This window comes from Pomacea canaliculata, linkage group LG11 (assembly GCF_003073045.1).
Source record: "Pomacea canaliculata isolate SZHN2017 linkage group LG11, ASM307304v1, whole genome shotgun sequence".
Taxonomy (NCBI): domain Eukaryota; kingdom Metazoa; phylum Mollusca; class Gastropoda; order Architaenioglossa; family Ampullariidae; genus Pomacea; species Pomacea canaliculata.
Genome location: NC_037600.1, coordinates 9569444 through 9590868, shown reverse-complemented (window position 1 = coordinate 9590868; position 21425 = coordinate 9569444). Strand labels below are relative to the sequence as shown.

Sequence of the window (21425 nt, the reverse complement as noted above, 5' to 3'; positions counted from 1 at the left end):
TCTGTGTCGATTACAATTTTATAAATCAACTGCATGTTTTTTGTTTTGTTTTTTTTTCTGTCAAAGTCTAAGAATCCATAATACATGCGTTGTACTTACCTGTTGTACGGTGATCTTGATAGGTTCGAAAATGACACATAACTACAGTGGGAAACATAGACTTGCTATGTGTATCAGATTTCCCCTCTGAGTAGCTATTGAGAAGTCTTAAGCCATAGATAAAAAAGTTGGTGTGCAGAAATATTGATAGAATGAAAAACTGCATGAAGGTATTGAGGAGGTAGAGCGCCTTAGTCATCAAGTAAAAGGTGGAGAGGTAACGCATGAACCAGCGAGGCTTGCGGTGGATGCGAAGCCATTGTTCCAGGAAGAAGGCCACCTGCTGCAACCTCTGTCTTTTCTCATCTTTCTTTTCGAAAGTGACATCTTTCAGTATTTGAACGATCTTGACAATGTTGCTGCCTGCATTGAGTTCCCTCCATATCATGTTAGGAAACTGCATCAAGATGAAAAATGTGAAGAAATATAAAATGACGCCATGTTTGAAGTTTGTGCTTTTTCACATCTACTCTCAATCTTAGGAAAGGAAACTGAGACACTACTACAAAACAAAGGTATTAAAATGAGGGAAAACTAGCATATGTACAGAAATGAATAAGTAGCATATGTCGTATGTTCATTTTGTCAATGTTCGTAATGGGTGTTAACTTTGGGTGAGAGGTCTCTGCAAGTGTTCAAAGGTTTTGATATAGAAGTTGTGGAAGTCCTGCTTTAAGCTGGTTGAGACTGTTTGTTGGAGGCATGAAGGAAGGCTAGCTGAATATGTCAGGCCATCTTGAGTAAGTCGATTCTAGGTATGGATATATCGAATTTGAAAAATCATCTTATTATGTTACTAGAAAATGGTGTAGAAAGTTGAGGGGATATTTTGCCTATTAGTAATTTTTAGATTCTTCTTCTTGGTCCTGGTCGCCCTCAGTGGAGCATAGGGCCGCAAACCTAACCCGCCATCGGACCCGGTTTCGCTCAGTAATTTTTTTGAAATTGTAACGATTCGCGATTCAGGCGAATCTAATTAGATTCGTATTGTGTTTAATTCCCTTTGAACCAGGGGAGGGCAGTCGAGACCGAGCAGTGAGAGAGTCAAGAGCTCTGTAGAGAGTAAACATTGTGTGCATTGCTTCAACGTTATATCCAACGTTCTTCAGAGGGAGGTTATCATTTGTATTCCGAGTTGTGGTGTAGCATTGGAATATATCAGCTTCGCCGATACAAGTGATGTGGCTTTAATGTGGCTTTTAGACTCACGAACTTCGTGAAAATATTCGTCTGATATAACCTGCTGGTCCAGTCGGTCACCTCGCCAGCCTGTCTGTTAACCGTAGGAGGGGGTTGGCAGTGAGGGAGTAGTGTTCTTTTATTTTGTTTCATCCACATTTCATCATTAATTAATTTCTTAAACATTAAATGTGTTAATCGTGTGCCGGACCTTTTTGCTGAAAAAGGTGAAAGAGTGCGGCGAGCGTGGTTTACATGCAGATGTTTACACGCGCTTCGCAGACACATTTAACACACTCTTTTCAAAAACGTTACAAAAATCGACCTGTAATAAGGACTAAGACAGAAGCAGGTCTTTATGGCCACCAGCAGATATGTTATAGTATCTCTCTAACTTAAAAGCATAAGTAACACCTTGGTACATCACAGCAGGCTTGAATGCTCAAAACAAAAATCCCCGGCCCTTCTCTATAAGACACAACTATTAGCTCTTTTGAAAAAAAGGTAAAGACCATCCCGTACCCTCTGTTGGGGAGTAAGGTGCAAGAACCCACTATTAACTCACAACCATCTTTTGATCAGGGCGACGCCCATCTCTTCTCGTTGATGTCTTACCTTTCCCAACCCTCTATGGAGTCAGGTATACCCATTCCATACAGCTGGGGGGAAAGTTGCAGCACTACCAGGTATCAAATAGGCTTAGATGCCCAGTACTGACCTCATGTATTTTCAGGAAGTTCAGCTTACAATGACCATCAGAGTGTTGCTCTCACAATGTTGCTCTCTTATGTTGATGGAACGATATTTCTATTTGTGAAAGTTGGGCCACTGCACCGAAGATTGCGAGTTGCGATACAAATGTCATAATATCTTTCCGATACCTTCAGATGTATAACCTTATTGACTTTTCGAAGATTCCATGTAATGGAAAGGCTGTATTCACCACATCTGTTCAGTGTGCCTATTCGTATCCAACCTTCCAGTGTCTTCCTTTCATCATTATGGTCAGCGCAGAGTGCGACCTATCTTGGTCGTAATGCTGCGTACTACAAGCTCACAAATTAAATTAAGGTCTCTAACCATTAAAAATCCACTTCCTCTAAATTATTATTATTAAAGGTCTAGTATTGGGAAATCATAAGCAAAACTATTTGTACCTTAAAAGAAAAGGCTTGCATCAAGAAAAGCATTGTAACCCAGCGGAAGAAGGTGATCTTGCCAACCCCTGTCTTCGTATCGTGCTCAGGTGCACCAAGTGCGTCCAACTGGCAGGCTGTAATGTTCAAGTTACTCTCGTTTGGGTATTGATACAGATACTGAGTCCAGCAGTAACTGTTGACATGTTGCTGAAATTATTGAAAGCAATAATGGAACAGTTACATTAAACATAATGTAAAACAACAGCTTCAAAATGATAAATAGTTCTCTTTGTCTACTGTGTTCATGTAAAACTTTGGTTTATAGAGTATACTATTAAAGACAACAAATGCCAACCGCCCTAAGAACAACACCAAGAATATATTAAACATGCTTTACTTAGCTCTAATGGTTTCGTCTGCAGCAACAAATATTTTGAATGCAAAGCAGTGTGAAAAACTATAAGTAGTTTCTTTCTCCATCCCTGTTAACGTACAACTTTGGTTTCTTTCTGCTATTTCAAGGACTCAGTGCATCAAGTCATTCAATACCTGTAAAAGGTGCTTACACCAAGGGTCGGTACAAAACCAACCCAATTAACTCTAACCCAGCACCAGAAATAGGTCGAGATATGTTTTTCTTTATTTTCTTCTAAGGAATATATCATGTGTCTTATTGTTAAACAGTTCTTTCAGGAGGGAAGAAAATGAACTTCAGATTAGTGCTGCAAAACAGTCTCTGTGCTAGCTAATGTGCTTTAAATAGCATTTGAATAGCAAAAATATATATAAAGAATAATAGTGACCTAAAATGTAATGCAAAAATCTACATGTATTGAGAAGAAAGCCTAGACCTCTAAAGAGTTCCAGCCACAGTCTGAGAAACATTAGGAAATGCTCCTTCAAGAGTCCAGAGATAATAACAAGATCCTGGCAGAACATTTACCTCAAAGTCTAACGCTTTTACTGAAGCATCATACTTATATTTGTGTACTTTTTACTTCCTCACCCCGTAATGAGGAAACATGTACTGCCCATAGTTCCAACAGGTAATGGGTTCACTGACATACTCCTTGAAGCCTGCGACTGTTGCACACAGCACGTAAAGAGTCACGGTGACAAAGTGATGCAGCTGGTCAATGCCATCATCATCTCGAATTGTTGAATGGAGTTCCGTATTTATCCTGCAAAGTAATTTATCAATTATGTGACTTTGTTTATAAAAGCATACAATGTGATAAATGGCTGAATGGGCTGCAGTTGTTTATATATGAAAAATAAATGCAAACAATGTTGTTATTATTGTTGTTGTTGTTAGTTTAAAATACCTTACATCAGGCTGAATATCTCAAAGCTATATTCCAGTTACTATACTAATAGCTATCATACACAGCTAACAATGTCCACTGCCTTATGACAGTTAATGATCAGCTTCACACTCTAAAGACAACAAAACAGTAACTCATAAGTCATGCCATCCACACAGACATATTTTGAAAGTGGTTTGTGTCTAAGTATCATGACACATATTTCACATAAAATCTGAAAACCCTTTTGAGAAAGGAAAAAATAATTTTTGAATACAGTAAGCAAGAGATATATCACACACATTTTTAACGGAAATATTCGCTATACAAATGTCTTCGCTTTTACGACCTCTGCCCTACCCCCCCAGCCCGACATTTTAAGCTCTATTACGACTTTTTGCAAACTTTGCATGTTAAAAAATAAACACATTTTAAACTATATGATTTTCGGTATAAATCATCTAAAATAAGTACATTTTAAGAGACTGCTGGTTCTATGGATCCTCTGTCATTTCTCTCCAACCATAGCTACCAACACCGAAAGTGGAATCCATCAAGTCTTGGAAGACGAGTCAGAGGAATAAGTGTTAACATCAAATATAATCAACAGACCCATGAGTTGTTTGAACAAGTCAGGCTTATCTCGGACAGTCATTGAACCTGGTCCTGATCCAACAGACTCTCGGTGTTGGGACGATGTGGTCTTCCGTGGGATGGATGGCAGAACAGGCTTGATCAAGTGAAAGAACATCATGCTCGAAGCTCTACACGACCATCATACTTCCATCTCAATTGGTGGAAGACCGATCTGCAATCTGCGCTTTGCGACGACAGACACCTGTTAGCAGACACTAACAAAGAGCTACAAGACCTCACCAACAGATTGACAGAAAGTTAAAATGCATATGGAAGTGAAAAGAGCAAAAGTTATGGTCAATGGCAGTGGCATAGCAGTCTCTATGAACGGGCTACAGCTCCAAGAGTTCAACTGCTTCAAATACTTGGTGGCCACCCTCTCCAAGGACGGCAACTCCAAGCCAGATGTCCGCATCAGGATCGCGACAGAAACAGCGGCAATTGCTAGACTAGATAGGATCTGTCAGCCATAAGATAAGGTTCACTACCAAGTACAAGCTGTACAAACCCCTGGTAGCGCCGATCCTGCTCTACGGATGTGACACGTGGACTCTACTCGCCGAGACGAAAGGAGAATCCGGCCATTGCTGAACAAGTGCCTGAGGAGGCTGCCCCCGGATCTCATACACAGAACACAGAACCAACGACTTTGTACGAAACAAGATGGCCACACTTGTAGGACACTAGGAACCTCTACTTTCAACAGTCAAGCGACGTGGCCACGTGACCCGACACGACACTGTCGAAGACTGTCCTACGAGGTGCCCTGGAGGGTAGAGGACGCCGCGGTGGCCAGAAGAAGAACTGACTTACCAACGTCAAAGACTGGACTGGTCGTCCTGTACAGGATAATAATAATAATAATAATAATAATAATAAGCAAAATTATAAAGCCCATACTCACACTCCTAAGGAGCATGCTCTTAGCGCTTAAGAACAAGAACGAAACATGGACAGCATACATGGGAGAGGAAAACAAATAGCGTATGAGCTATAAAAGAATAAATAACAGTGCTAACGTATAATAGAATCAAAGAGAGAAAGCACAAAGAGGAACCAAATAACAAGAACAAGAGCTGAGAGTAGCATGATTTTACAAAAGGAAGGGTGTGACAAAGGACGAGCATTATGGGATAGGTTGTTAGGAGTGATGTTTACGGAAGAGGTGTGTTTTCCTTGCACGTGTAAAGGATTCAATAGTGGGGTAGGTGGCGGATATGGAAAGGGAGGGAGTTCCATTGTTTCGCTGTACAATAACCAAAAATCCTGTGATCATATGATGTTCTGGTGACAGGAAAAGTAAGGAGATGATCGTCAGACGAGGAGGGGAGTTGTCTAGCTGGGAAGTAAGCTATCGCCCACAATAGACTAGAGTGATGAGTAATGATGGCTTGCTTTTATATTTAACTCTTTTATATCTTTAAGTATTTTCAGAAGTTCTTTTGCATTACTGATAATAATGCAACCATTAGCATGTATGACACTTTAAAGAAAAAATAAAACAAAAACAAAAACAGCTAAAGAAACAAAAATTGCAAAAGAACAATGAAATGATTATGCTGCACACAAACAAATGACACTTGAAAAGATGTACTTACATTTTGTCAAACGGTTCCTACATTACCAAAATATAAAATAATAAAAATCCTCTCCCCCTTAAAAATAACTTTGAATACAGAATTTTAACTCTGCGAAAAATAGCGCGAACGCCGCTAGTAGTACCATGCTGTACTCCTAGTGAGTGAGACGTTTTGAGGTTTACATCTAGTACTATATAGTATCATGCTATACTCCTAGGTGCGTAAGAAGCTTTGAGGCTTACATCTAGTGCTATATAATACCATGCTATACTCCTAGTGAGTGAGAAGCTTTGAGGCTTACATCTAGTACTATCAGAGAGCTTAGATGCAGCAGGCTTAGATTCCACCATTTACAGTTCATACAATCTAATAATAAAACACACTTATTTGTCATAAGTACATAAGCGTATATTGAAAATATGCACAAAGTAAGTAAACCAGCGCAATCTCATCAGTGAATGACTACGATAAGGAATGTAAAAGGCCAAATAAATGGTTTACCTGCTGCTAGCAGAGCGACGACACGACTCCGGTGAAAAGTGAAGCGTTACACGACAGGGGAGAGCACTCTAGCGGCCTGTGAGCAGACGTCTCGGCCTGTGGTCGCATCTCTGTTCATATGTGGCTCAGCGCAAACCGTGAAATTCATCTTTTGATTGCATCAGTCAGCACGGACAGCTCGTGTCATATGCTCCGTCTGTTGGAAATGCGGAGGTTATTTTGTTCTTTCTTATGTCTTTGTTTAGATTTGTTACGTATACAGAGTTCTGTCCCTTGGCCTAACAGGCTGACGGGATTGCCTGCCCTTGATATTGTTTATGTTCGGTTGTCGTGCTTCGATTTGGATAAAAGTGTTGGACCTTCATGTTTACATGTGCTTCTGCTGCGTTTTCTTCCTCTTCTAGTTTGCAACTGGACGGTATGTAATGTATATAGTGAATATAATGTATATATTGTATATAATATTATTTTGAAGTGTGGCCTGTGTAGATCTGTTGCTGGAGTCCACTCCGCCATGTTTCACGCGCTTCGGCAAGTACAGTGAGGTACAGTGAGTAAACTGAAGTGATGATCACCCTCTTGTAGTTGCATCTGGTAACATTTCTTCATATTCTCAAACCGGGATAAGAGGGAGGAAAGTCTTCACCATCCGTAAGAAAGCTTCACTGTATTGCCTTTATTGTCGTAAAATTGATGCAGGTTTTTATATTGTGAATTTATCCTACGCATTTCAACTTTTTGGTATCCATAGGGTGATGGAATCAGTATTTCACATGCAAACTCTGCAGCTACATTCCGACGAGATAGAAAACACTAAAAAGAAATCTGAATATAAGAAATAAATATAATTCAAAATTATTCAACAAACGAAATGATTAAACCTGTTTTACGGACATTAAGACACACTAAAACAATGTCCTTCCTAAATGATGAAGAAGTCTTTTGTTATATCCACTTCTATAGAAACTCTTTAGATCCCCAATCGCCCGTTAGGTTTGAGCTCCAACAAGAAAAGCAACCGACGTAACAGTTTCTTTTTTTCAGTAAGATCCAGCGCATCAGTATACGAAGAACACACGAGAATGGAAGGAAGAAGAAAATGGACAGAAAAATAAAGTACTTAAAAGCTAATATTTAAAAATTTATAAGTTTAAAATTACAATACCATTAATGGGATATTCGCCAGCAAATAATTTACATTCCATCAGCAACGTATACACTCCCAAAAGATTCTCAAGACAAAACTGACAACATGTTTTCACGTGAATAAATTACACTGTACAAACAAGTCTGGTCAGCTTCCAAAAAATCCCTCTTCCGTTCGCAGCCCTCATGTCCATAATTTATGCCATTGGAGTCTCTCAATGGTGCGAGTCGGACACACACCTACACGTTCCATCCGCACACCCTCTCCGCTTGTCTTTCTCATCCGACTGATTTTTTTTTTGCCTTAAAACTCTTCCTAGGGCTAGATGGCCGAACCCCAAATGATTTAGTGTATGGTGAACTGCATAGACACCCAATTACAATAAACTCAGTTAATAAATGTGTTCGATATTGGCTGAAAATAGTTAGAATGAACGATGAAAGACTGCCCCGTAAAATCTACAAAATGTTATTTGATTTAGATACAAAAGGTAAATCTAACTGGGTATCTAATATTAAAAGAAAGTTATTTTTCATTGGGTTTGGTTTTGTGTGGTTAAATCAAGGGGTACAATGTGAAAGAATGTTTATAAATAAATTTAAAGAATGACAAGTTTTGTGTAGATGGCAAGAGTGGGAGGACCACATCACTAGTAGTGAGAGATTTTCCTTTTATGCTACTTATGGGATTTCAGGAGCTGTCAAGAAATATTTACAATTAGACCTTGATTATTATTTGTTGACAATTCTTGCTAAATTTCGGATGGGTGTATCTAATATTGCTGTTCATTATTTTAGATATAGAAGATATAATTCACTTGACCTTTTATGTCCATTATGTAAATTAAGTGAGGAAGATGAAGTTCATTTTGTTTTGTGTTGTGAAGCCCTACATCATTTTAGAATAAGATACTTACATAAAAAATGGTATACTAGTCCAAATAAATTTAAAATGAGTTTGCTACTAGCCTCATCAAATGAAAAAGTTGTTAAAAATCTGGCATTGTTTCTCCTCCATGCCTTCCAGTTTAGAAAATCTACAATTGAATTGCAATTATGAATGTATTTTCCTTCTTTTCGCAACCATGTACTGATGTATGAAATATTGTATTATTTTGATGTTACTCCCCCTTCAAAAAGGGCAATGGCCCATTGAATAAACTACTTATGACTTATGACAAGTTTACTTCCTTAGCCATTATAGTTCCAGATATTTCCCCCAAGGCAGTGGGGCCATTCTTACGTGGCAAGGATTGTTGTGCTAAAAATGTGATGGTCCCCGAGGGAGGGAACTACCGTGTCGACCGCTTCCCTTGCCGGCTGATAGAAAATGGCGGTAGCGGCGACTGCATGGTCTTTTAAACTAGTCTTCTTCAGTAATCGTAAATGTGAGAACATGCAGTGGATTCCAAATCCAGAATCACAGACCGTTCGTTAAATATCTTAGTATCGGTAGTCACTATACACCAGCACAGGAGGTCTCGTTCTGGTTTCAAGATGGTCCTCGATTGAATAATGTCCATAGGGAACCTAGACACTTTCATAATTTTAATAGGCATTTTGTTTTCAACAGAAATTATAGAAAGCAGTTCTATTTGAAAGAAAATCTGCCCAAATTCAATCGAAGTTTGCTAGATCAGGGTTAGTATATGATCCTGTTATATAAGCCATATATAGGTTGCCTTATAGGTAATAATGTCTCTTGTATCAAATATAGGTTATCAGGTTCATAGCCCGGTAAAAAGGCACAGCCATGACAGTTTGCTTTTCACGGCTGGACCATGTCGATGCTCTAATCTACATTCCATGAAGGCAAATATGTCAACTGGTGACTAAATTATCAAATGACTTATTCATTCAGGTCCTCACAACTGGGGCCCAAATCCATGAGTCTCCACACATGTTGCGTGTCAGCCCCATAATATCAGTTTCATTAAGAATCAAATAAAAAGTATGAATAATCAGAAAGGTCATGAAAGGTGATGTAAAGACATCAAATGAAAGTCATCAGCTTCTAAGGATAAGCTCCGCACGTTCGACGTTCGATAACCTGACAAAGTCGATTCATTGCCTGACGATTTCATTTACGCTATCAACAATTCTTAAGAATTCACTATGAAGTCGACACAGCTGTCCAAAATGATCGAGTACCTGACTCTGTAGGTAGGGGAGTGAGAGAGAGAGAGGAGAACAAGTCAGTCCATGAGAAAAGTGGTGCCTCCTCCATTCACCGCTCCCACGACTGAAAGAGAGAGCAATTTCTACCTTTCTACCTTTATCCTTTTAGCTTTTCGAAAGTTGCAGTAAAATTATCTTTTAAAGAAATCATTGTGGCTGTGTTCTTTGGAAGTTTTTATATAATTACTGCTATATTTATTATATAATTTGTCATAGCAACATTAGGTTATATGTAGGTCTTTTATGCAAACTCCATTCATTCATTGACAGTTACCTGGTAACAAATGATTGTTCTGGTCCGCTGGAGCTGGTCGTTAGGAAAACAACTAAAAAGATTTAACAGTTGACAAGGCTTAGTGATTGGCATTAAGCAAGTCCTGCACGGCATGGCCAGTCCATTGTGTGTAGTAATAATAATAAATACTAATTCAGTTTTGGGGAGGCCATTTGGCCAATTCCTGATAACACTGAGTATGTTGTATGAACGTTAGAAATATCAACCGTGGAACGTTGAAATAGACATAGAAATTAATGTTTAAGTTGAGTAAGTCTGCTCATTTGAAATGCCTTTGTATTAAGGTTGCATATAAACCTACAAGTAACTAAAGTTAACCACTTATTAACCCACTACTAACGTTTTACTAGAGTTTGATTGCAACATCTTATTAACATTCCTGGTCAACTTACAGTCTCTCCTGCAAAAAATAACAAAAACAAACCCATTCTCCTACTAGCATCACTTTACTGTCCATACACCTATACATCCATTCAAACCAAAAGGCAATTAAGCAAGTATCAAACTGATCCAAAACCTGTTTATATATTTTTTTAAATAAGCACAACATACAGTCTTTCTTTAGAAAAAATATTTTTTGAGCTATCACAATATAATAATCATGAATGTCTAGGTTCTGTCAACAATGTCAAACAACAATCCAAAAGCTATTAAATATCATTCAGAAACATATCACTTCATAGGCATCTAATTTTGTGGTATTTGCGAAATACAAACTATTATCCATAAGTTACTGCATGGTTGTTTAGATTCTTTATACCTCCTTTAAGTCAAAGTCCACCACCAGTTGGTGCAACTTACCTTGTAGTGGTGTGGTGGCTGTCACGCCTTGTCGAACCTTGTCGAGACCTATGTTGGGGGGAGCCTTCTGCTCCTGGCAGGTCTAACCAAGCCCAACAGGTCTGTCAGGAGAGATGCCATACTAAAATGTTGCAACCCAGCCCTCCAGGTTGGGGATTTTGCTTTGGGGTAATCATGTAAACACAAAAGCTCCATAATAAAAATAATCTTTTAATTAATTTAATGGCTATGTAGCACATTATTCATCTCAAATATATTTTTCCAAAAGACAGGTCTAGTTCCAGATTACAAAGTTATTTCCAAGTATCGCCATGTATGTGCCAGCACCAAAGCAAAGAACATGACTAATCATAAGAAAAAAGAATGGGAAGAACAACACAAGTCTGTGTGCTAAATCTTGATGCTTCTTCAAAAATAATGGAGAAGGGTCTGCTCTAATACTGTGGAAAAGGTCACTGGGAAAACAAATTCTTTTCTGTTCGCATCCGTAGCACACAGTGTGACTATGCCACGAATATGAGGTGATATCGGTGAAAATGACTGCCGACTGCCTTTCAGCTGAGGATTTTGCGGTACTCAACACTTCTAAAATTTATGGGCTTAAGTCGCAGTCAGCTTCTGAAAATGTTCAGCTTCTCTGCCAGCTATGCTACAGGTATTTTATGCACCTGCTGTCTGGTGTCATAGCAGAGACAATGAATGACATGACACTCCTCACAATCCTCCCAAATGCACCAGTCCCAAACTCTGATAAATGAATTTATGTACATACACATTTAAACAACAAACGTATAAGTTACGCGCACAGGCATAATAACATAAAGCAAACATCTCTGCCTGAATTCTATGCATTGCTGTTATACAGTATGTCATTAGTCAAATTATTCAAACTATACCCCCCAAAAAGGCTGTTTAAAATTATTAAAACACAGATATTTCAAGATATTAATTGTTGAAACTATCCTTTGGAAAGTTCACTTTTAAACATAAATTATCTTACACAATGTGAATATTCTGGTGTTTGTGTATGTGCATAAAAGGAGATAGCATGCCAAATGTAATTTTATTCTTTAAATACACTACAAAGTGAATTCGTCAACAACAACACCCAGTGTATGGAGCTCGAGTGCATTATGTTTATTTAAAGTGCTTAAATGTAAAGCGTTCGTTCACTTTCTGCTCACATGGGCACAACATGGACTTATTTAGTCCTACCTGCTTTGTCCTTTGACTGCTGGAACATTTTCCTCGTCCTCCAATGATGTGCAGTCGATGATAATATGAGCTGATGCAAATGGTTCCAACTGATATGGTTGGACATTATCCATAGCCATCTTGATTGTTAATGATTTTGGATATCACTAATCCTACTAACGAGACATCAGTGATCATGAGTTCAAATCCTAGCCATGACCACAGACACTTCCTTCCTGTCCGTCTTGGTCCTACATCACACGCAAGTTTCATCTGCTTGACCATCTCGGGAAGATTGTGTGGTTACTTGGCGGAAGGACACAAGAGTCAAGTTCACTGGATTTTAAAATTTTTTATAAACATCGGCAATCGAAATAGTGCTAATAAGTGGTAACTAAGTGAAAAACGAATCATTTCTTTCTCCTGTATTGCTCTTGTGCTCTGTAATTGTAATTATATTTTTGAAACGCTTTGACCATCACCACATCCTTATCACAGCCTTGAGTATACCTTTAAATACCATGTTGGGCTAGATGTTCAAAGACAACCTTTGTGGATGCCACACATGTTATACCAGCTGTTGCATCAGCTGTATCACATTTTAATCAAGTCTCAGCTCACCTCTCCCAAGTGATGAAACATCTTGATGTTGTTCCATCTATCATTCTGAAAGTCCACCAGGAGAAGAAAGATGAAAAGAGATGTAGGAAACCAGATAATACTGCCATACCTGCATCCAAGAGGCAGAGACAAGAACACAAGCAGATAAAAATGCCAGCAGTTACCCACCAAGAAAGCACTGAGGGTGAAACCTATGGTCCTGGTATACTAAAATTGACTTAATTATAAAGTAGGATACCCAGTCTAGCATATAAACACTAAAAGCTATTTTTTTAAAATGATCTGAGAAAAGTTATATACATCTTAAATATTAAAACTTGAATTTCTGCAATTGTTGCTTTTGACGTTGAGGCTTAAATAAAAAAAGGCCGTATCTTAAGATAGACTTGTATTACATCATGAAAATTTTGCAGTTTTATTTAGAAATTATAAACTCAAGGATGAGGTTTGGATGTCCTGGTAGGATCATTTAATTTGGCTGGTCGACATTTGATGAGAAAAAAAAAATCCAATTGCTGAGTCTACAGGTGGGTAACATTTTTGACTAGTTATATCTCCTAGACCTCTTGAGATAACTAAAAGTTAATATTACATCCTTTAGATCACTCTTTCTAGATTATAAAAACACTAAACGTTTTGGTATAAGACATTTGATATTGCGGGTATACACATTTTACTTGTACATTTTAAATTAAAAATGTTGATTAGAATCAAAATTTTCATTGTAGGTACCAAAAACCATTTTCCATGTGTTCCAAATATGGTACTTTAACACTCTATGGTATAAAATGTTTAAATATATTCATTGGAGTAGGTGTCGCACAAAATCGCGAAATGAGTGAAAATGGCTGCCGACTACCTTTCTGCTGAGGATTTAGCGCTACTTAAAGCACTTCTAAAATTTATAGGCTTCAGTCTCCTGAAAATGCTCAGTTTGTTTGCCTGTTATGCTGGAGGCGTTCTATGCACCTGCTATCTAGTGTCATAGCCGAGACAATGACATGACAGACGACTGTGTACAACTAGTACTGTGTCTTGACAACGGTGACGCTTCTTGGAAGGGGAACGAACTCGGTTGTTTGCTCGAGTTACCTTCTTACAAGGACGAACAATCGTGACTTGTCATTTGGAGGATTTAAAAGTAAGTTATCGAGAAACACTTTTTTCTTATCAGTGTTATAAAATCCAAATCATAGATGCTTTATTCAGATGATATTAGGATAAGGCTGCGCTGACCATGTTGGTGCCGTGATACTGGATTTTTTTCTCCACTGCTAGCTTTTGATTTTCACTTCCTTGTTAGGGCTATAAATAAAATAGATAGTCTCATAAAGATATTTTAAAAAACTTAATTTACAGAAAATGATCTTCATTAAAATTTTAGATTATTAGTTTTACTGGTTATTACTATTATTTCGATACTAATTATTTGCTGTCTTTATGTATATTATGACACCTCGATAGACGTCAGCGAACAGGAAACAAGGGAAGCTACTGTAATATAAATGCTGTTTCATTTCTATAGTTGCGTCCCATTCAGTCAACGGGCTCGTCCCATCGATACACGACTGACAGGAAAGAGTGATGGGAAGAATCAAGCCGACCTTGCGAAATTCCTCCGTCAGTTTCTTTTAAGTAGGAAAAAATCAGTAGTTTTAACTACATTACTTTTTTTCCCCTAACGATCGGACACAAAATGTTTCTTTTTTTATGTTTCTTCTCCTTCCGAAATACCATTGTTATATTTATAACAAAGAAGGTTGCTTTTGTTTTTTCATGTTATTATTAATTTGTACATCGTCTGTTGATCTTGCTGGTCAGCTGTACTAATTGCTCATTTGTTGTTCTTGTTCTTATTATTATATAATAGAAAGAGAATTTACCCAAGAGCATTTGCGCAGGCAGCATTGTTGAGATTTCATCAAAACTTTTTCCAGACATAATATTGTTTCATTCTTTCTTGCTTTGAGACTGTCTTAGATTGGTTAAATATATTTTAAACAAGCCTTTAACATTTTTTGTGGTTGATAATTTTACCTGCTTCAAATGTTGCTCATTAAATTTCAATGTTTCCTTTAACAATTTTGTGGTGTTTTCATTTTGTTCTTGAAAAGATCTTTATTCACAATGGCGACTGCATCAGACGAGCCAAACGACAGAGAATGTACAGTGTGCATGAATGACTTTGACGTACCGAAGATTTTACCATGTGGACATCTTCTGTGTAGAAAATGCGTCATTTCCTGGATGGACACGAAGCCAGACGCCGGATGTCCGTTATGTAGATGTCTTATAACAGATGTGCAAGGGCAGGTAAATCCAACTGCAGTCGATGTTGCTGACGCCCTGCCAACAGACTTCATGATGCAAGCGCTGGTGGAGAGCGCTCGTGTGCTGGCAAAGGATCCAGTTTGCTGCGCGTGCGAAGACGTGGCTGCTGACTCCATCTGTGTGGAGTGCCTGGACATGCTGTGCTTGTCGTGTTGTCGAGCGCACAAGAAGACAACCGTCTCACGCCATCACAACGTGGAGAGTCTCAGCACTGTGACACCTGAACGTCTGGCTGCCAGCCGCCCTGCACTGTGTGCTGACCACGGCGACAAACCGGCGGATTTCTTCTGCATCGACCACCGCTCGAGCTGTGTGTGCCTCCTGTTGCATCATCAAGCACAGAGAGTGTTCGGAGGTCAGAGAGATGAACGACGAAATAGCTTTAGCGGAAAATTCTCTGAAGGTTTTGACCATCAGACTCGTTAATAGGGAGCAGAGACTGGAGCGCGCGATAGCTCAGCTAGAAGCGCGTGTCCGCGACGATTACCTCAGCGAACTAGAAGACATAAAGCAAGCGAACATTGCATGTGACCGCCTGCAGAAGCTGGTGGAGGCTACTCGTGACAAGATAAAGGAGACGATCGGGTCATCGCATTTCAGAGCCATGAAATCCCTGCTAAGTGTCAAAGGCTCGCTGTGCACACAGTTGTCCAAGCTGAAGGCTCACAAGCAAGTGGCGATGCGAGCGACAACAGTTGCAGCGAGGCCTTCACTGATCTACGCCAACCAGGCTCTCACAGACAGGGTCAACAACCTTGACCTCGACGCTGACTTTGAAGTGGATGTGAGCACGAATCCCTCGATGAACATTAGAGGCTGTGAAGAGCTCGTCAGACGGGTGGAGAAAGAACTGGCGATGATGGGGCAACAGACTAAAGCACCTCAGGTAGTTATGCTTAATGAAGTTATTGTTTTACCATAGGAACTAGATTTTTGCCCTTTTCTGATAAATAAATAGCAATAAATTATAGTGGTAAAGAGTTGGCAATATTTAGTGTAGGCATAATTGTTTTATATTGGGTACATTTGTTTTTCCTTTGATTAATGAGGATGATAATGATGAAGAAGAAAACAATGTTAATGAGTCTGACACTTGAAAATAGGGAAATGGATTATAACATATAAGAAATGAAACAGGAAATGCTATATACTGACGAGTGATGTCGGTCGAGGTTAAAAAGCCACAAAAAGCTGTTTGTACTTCTTGGCGCTTTCAGCACATGACAACTGACTTCTGGGTTACCTATGGGGATCTTCTGGTTTGTGTAGGCACTGCAACTCACCTTCCACGCCAACCGCGGCAACAGCATCCTGCTAACTCACGACAAGAAGACAGCAGAGCGGGTGGCTGCGGACAACGCTCTCTTTAGCATGGGCGGCGTTGTGGTGTCGTGCGAGGCGCTGGAAGACAACTGGCTGTACCAGGTAAGATACTGGAGTCTGTAAACTGCTGTACTAGGTGAGATACTGGAGTCTGTTAACTGCTGTACCAGGTGAGATACTGGAGTCTGTAAACTGGCAATACCAGGTGAGATACTGGAGTCTGTTAACTGCTGTACCAGGTGAGATACTGGAGTCTGTTAACTGGCAATACCAGGTGAGACACACCAGGTGAGTGCCTGCAATATGGAGTACCACTGGCCAGGTAAGATACTGGAGTTAAGTTGATGGTAACTGATAACTTGCTGTATCACGTGAGAAGGACAGTCTTGAAACCTCGATTTCATGATTATGATGCCGAGTAAAGGGTAGTGAGGTAGAAGTAACATAAAAGTGAAAAGGGAAACCAGTCAAAACGATAATGACGATAACGACGATGAAGTGGTAATGATGCAATGCATTTAAATCTTGCTGTACTATACCGGAATGATCTCGTTGATCTCTCTTCCTGTTACGCTGACTGCGTACTTTGAAGGACTATCATTTTGTAGCACTGTCCAGAATTCTTATTTAAGTAATGTGTTAATGTCGAAAGCTGTTGCAACATGCATTGATGATTGTCTCTTTCATCTGTGTGTTCTAGTCCTCCCTCTATTCTATAGTGTCGACCGCAAGCTGCGGCTTGTTTTTCTTCTTTGTTTGGTCAATAGATCGTGCACAGCGCTTTGAGATGAATTCTATATTATTGTTATTAATTGACGATGATGATGACACATAATTAAGAAAGTAAAAGTAATAGTTAATGCATAGATGGTCTTACCTGTTGGTAAGTCAGTGTCAAAAATCTTTAGACTGTTATGTTATTCATATTTAAGAACTGTTTTTGCAACTAAACTTTAATAAAGTTGTAAAACTTCATCGAAACTCGTGCTAGGTAGACAAAGTTTCTTAGAAGACGAAAACAGCTGCAACATTTCTAGCTCTGTGCAGGTTCGGGTGGACAAGACTGACCGAAAGTGGAAAAAAATGCTTTATGGAGTAGCTGGACTACACCCATCCAACCTCAGCATACAACAACAGATACTGGAAATGGCGGATAGTATAATCATAAAGGTAACTTTCGAGAAGATACAAATATGTGATTGTGGGCTGATTCACCGTAAATTTCCAGACTATAAGGTTTAAACCCTGCGGCTTAAACAACAATGCGGTTATTTACGAATTTATCAGTTTCCGATTAAGTTTTCGATGAGCTTCATGTGAAAATGCTAACTGTTCACGTTGTTACAGTGTTAACTGTTCACATTTAAATATCAAAGCCGCATAAAATTGAACGATTTAAATCATCTGCTGAAGCACACACCCTCATCACGGCGTGAACGAGACGAGATCAGAGAGCTTATATCTAAGCTCTCTGACGAGATCCCTACGATGCAGCTTTTAAGTTGTATATATATATTTGTGGCTTATAAACCAGGACTGCGACTTGTGAAAATGTAGAGATTTCTGTAAAATTTAGTGGGTGTGACTTATATACAGGTGCGCTCAGTAGACCGAAATTTACGGTAAATAAATGTTCCATTTACGAAATAAGGCATTTACAAAAACAAAATATAGCTTATAAATTATAGGATATCTAGGCTGTTACAGTAGATTTCAGGAAATGTATTACAGATGAGTGCTGGACATTTTAAAATATGTTAGCGGCAGTAAAACCTTTTCAAAAAATAGACTTATCGAGTTGTGGTGTGAGAAACATTGCGCATGCAAATGTCAGGTGTCAGTGTTAACATGTCGTTTTGACAGGAGTTTGGTCTTCTCACAACAGCAGAGGGCAATGTGAAAGAAGGAAGTGTCATTGGAATGACAGTAGACTCCTTCAATAACCTTCACCTTTACTTTGATGGGAAAGAGGTTGGTGTAACGGCTCAGAATGTTCCTCGACCCTGCTACGCCGTCTTTGACCTCTGTAACCAGGTGGTGAAGGTAAGAGCTGCTCCTCTGACCCTCGATCATTGTCAGCTCATTTAATGTGAAAATTTGAAAAATAAAAATGAGAATTTATAAAAACAATACGGAATAGTTCATCCACATCGTAAACATTCTAGAGAATATATCAATAATAAAGATTATTAGAGTTGAATGTTACAATATTGTTAGTCTGAAGCATCCATGAAGATTTTAAAGACCCGTGAAACCAACAGTACCCAGCTTTCTTTTCTTGTGAGTTGTTCGTACGTATTTATCCGAGAATACATATGTTAGCTCCAGTCTTTGATTTGTGTTGTTAATACAGGTGACAGCACTTCCTGTTGTAAAGTTAGAGACAGGTCACCCAGAGAACGGAGAAATGTCCTGGAAAATTGTGAAAGAAAAATAAACTTTGCAACTTGCAACACAAACGCTTCTTCGTTTACCAGTGTTCAAACCACGCGAACTTCAAAAGAACCATCTTACAGCTGTGTAAAGTAAAGAACAGAAAAGAAACCCAACTGGGTGCTAGAGTTTCTGGTGTTTTCCTTGTGTCAGTTCGTTCTTTTCGTCACTTTGCTTTCTAGTGATCATTGTGCTCGTAGTCCTCATTCATCATACCAGGGATGCCCAACCTACGGCCCGCGGGCCATATCCGTTCGCGAAGCTTCTGCCCACAGTACAGGAAATCAGCATGTTAATAATAAAAAAAAACGAAAATAATATTTAAAAAAACCGAACAAAAGGGAAGAAGAAGTATTTATCACTACGTGGGGGCGTCTCTCAATCTTTCGATGGATTTCATTCTTGATTTTTGCGGTGAAGCGGCCCGTGAAACGCGTGTCGGAAATGGAAATGACCCGCAGGCCGAAAAAGGTTGGGCATCACTGCATCATACAATAAAATTCATTGAAAACATACATTCGTTTATCTTATGAAATTGGGCGAAAGTTTTTCGACACCCTGTATATATAGAACAACAAATAGTGTGAAAAATAAAACACGTTATGAAGTATAAAGTGATGATGATGATAATATTATTATTATATTATTATAGTAAAAGCACTTATGTAATAATAACAACAGTCTAAGTTACAAGAAGTGTGGAATGGTTGTCTGTCAAGTCCCACACTGTGGAAGAAAGTGGTTCCCACTATCAAGAGGTCGGCAAAGTGAGAGTCGCATGGACCAAAGCAGCCTCGATCCCAGTGGAGGTGCACCTATATGGTGACTGTATGGATTCTACACAAAGGCACGAGAGGCTATGCATAGGCTTCTTTCTCTTCATTATCTTTATGCATCTAAGAAAAACTTTTTGTTTTCTTGATGCTTGACCAGCCAGGGCATCACAAAGCTGAAGTATACTCATACCTGGTCCTTTGTCGGAGCCACGGCCTCCCAGTGATAAAGTACTGCTGACCGAAGAAATCAGGTTTCTACAGCGCTCGGCGTGATTTATTTACTTATTTATTATATTAAAGGACGTATTGTGCTTTCTCTGTACCGAGGCATTCTGTACTTTAAACACGTTTCAGAGTAGACAGTTGACTTTATGATTTACACCAACTTGCATCCGTCTCCATGACCGAGAAGCTTTAGTCACACGAGAAAAATAACCAACAGTTTTCACCCCGATATTTTGCTCGAATGAGACTGTTATTCAGATTCCTGTCAGTGATGCAGGGCGAATAAATAATTTTCGTGTGCGAAAACTCTAAAGTCTTTCACAGTATCCTATATTAATGTTTTAGAAGAGCTGTAACTAGCGGACCAGCAAATTAAAAATAATAAACGAAATTGTAAATGTTAAGCTAGCTGACCAGGATCTCAAAATTTTATTCCTCAACAAATTAACAGATGTCTAAACTCAGGATATTGCATGTCCCATAATTTACATTAACTCTATGCCTTATCTTATTCTCTATTTCAAATGGAGTCACACTCCTTGGTTTATCTGTTTTCAACCGGGTGGGAGCTGTGCATTTTTGGACAAGTGGATTCGAGTGAAAGGTGAAACATTGTCGTGAATTGTTTATTTCTCTTTGTCTCTGTTTGTCTGTGTGGATGTGTGTGTTTGTACTCTCGGGTAACATGACTGTTAACCTGCTTTTAAAGAAAGGCTGAATTAAAGAGACCAAGAACTGACACCAAACGTTGGTCACCTGGAACAGGTAAAAATGAGGGACAGTGTCCAAAACCTTCCCATCAGTTCGGTCCCTGTGTCGTATTGTGCCGCGTGGACTCCGACTGTAATTCGGGTAAGTCTTAAATGTCGACTTTCAAAGTGTGTGTGTGTGTGTGTACGTGTAGTGAGCATGCAAGTAATGTTAATATCCCTAGAATAAGTGACAAATTTGTTTAATTAGTCTTTGAAAGATCTCGAAACAACGAGATTAACCTCTATTGTGATGAGCGGACATCATGATGCAAATCCCCCTTTGTGACGTCACAGGATTGAAATGCTGCTCCAACGGTTGCGGCAAGGAGTGTATTGAGCCAGTGGAAGTTCACGCAGGTAAGTGCTCTTTACATCAGGTGAACTAGAGGGACGCCAGTGAGCATGCGCGGGACTAATGTCCGATAATTACATTTCTTAGTTGTCGACTTTTTTTTTTTCGATCCTGTCTAAGTTCTCTGAGGGAAACACCACGCCCCCTAAATATTGTTTTGGCGAGTTCGTAAAGGATAGAAGTCATTGAACGCTGTTGCTAGATGCAGTTTAATCATGGCACCTGACACAAGCCAGTATCAATGGACAGGAGAATAAAGAATCCACAGGCCTGTTGATACTTCGTGTGGATCCAATCGCTTGTTGTGTTATCTCTCTTTGTTCTGAACAGGAAAGCTGCCCAAGCCCAGCAGGATGTTTGGTCCCTGCCTGATTTTGCCCGACAGCTGCAGCAGTGACGCCTCGTGTGCATCCGACGAGAAGTGCTGTCGTGAGGGATGCAACAAGGTCTACAAGAAGGCCGAGTAGCCTTTGAGTTCGAAGAAAATACATTTACTCGTCATGTGAACGTCCGGAGGTGGAAATAAAAAAAAAATTACTGTGCGCGTGTTTTACGCCTTG

General features: G+C 39.3%; 2 protein-coding genes across 9 annotated transcripts in view; one reads left to right on the top strand and one right to left on the bottom strand.

The window, feature by feature from the left end:
• The window catches only part of LOC112575596 (innexin unc-9-like), a 180133-nt gene extending 173561 nt beyond the window's left edge, over positions 1 to 6572 (bottom strand). For 2 of the 3 annotated variants that reach the window (XM_025257559.1, XM_025257558.1), the window contains exons 1-5: positions 6439 to 6572; positions 5956 to 5972; positions 3424 to 3598; positions 2436 to 2624; positions 100 to 496 (exon numbers count right to left, since the gene is read on the bottom strand). In XM_025257559.1, coding sequence (XP_025113344.1) covers positions 100 to 496; positions 2436 to 2624; positions 3424 to 3598; positions 5956 to 5957 — 763 coding nt within the window. In that variant the 5' untranslated portion in view covers positions 5958 to 5972; positions 6439 to 6572. The remainder of the gene's footprint in view (positions 1 to 99; positions 497 to 2435; positions 2625 to 3423; positions 3599 to 5955; positions 5973 to 6438) is intronic. The other variant, XM_025257560.1, reaches the window with a different exon arrangement.
• Positions 6573 to 6627: 55 nt separating this feature from the next.
• LOC112575600 (neuralized-like protein 4) lies at positions 6628 to 18975 on the top strand. 6 transcript variants are annotated; one of them, XM_025257568.1, is made up of 7 exons: positions 13734 to 13814; positions 14199 to 14308; positions 14788 to 15890; positions 16274 to 16429; positions 17375 to 17497; positions 18191 to 18370; positions 18681 to 18975. In XM_025257568.1, exons 3-7 carry the CDS (start codon positions 15369 to 15371, stop codon positions 18762 to 18764), a joined length of 1065 nt encoding a protein of 354 aa, XP_025113353.1. In that variant the 5' UTR covers positions 13734 to 13814; positions 14199 to 14308; positions 14788 to 15368; the 3' UTR covers positions 18765 to 18975. The 6 variants fall into 6 exon arrangements, with proteins under 6 accessions (XP_025113357.1, XP_025113356.1, XP_025113354.1 ...); XM_025257572.1 differs by lacking the exons at positions 13734 to 13814; positions 14199 to 14308 and adding an exon at positions 6628 to 6856 and having other exon boundaries at positions 14902 to 15890; XM_025257571.1 differs by lacking the exons at positions 13734 to 13814; positions 14199 to 14308 and adding an exon at positions 6628 to 6856.
• The last annotated feature ends 2450 nt before the right edge of the window (positions 18976 to 21425 follow it).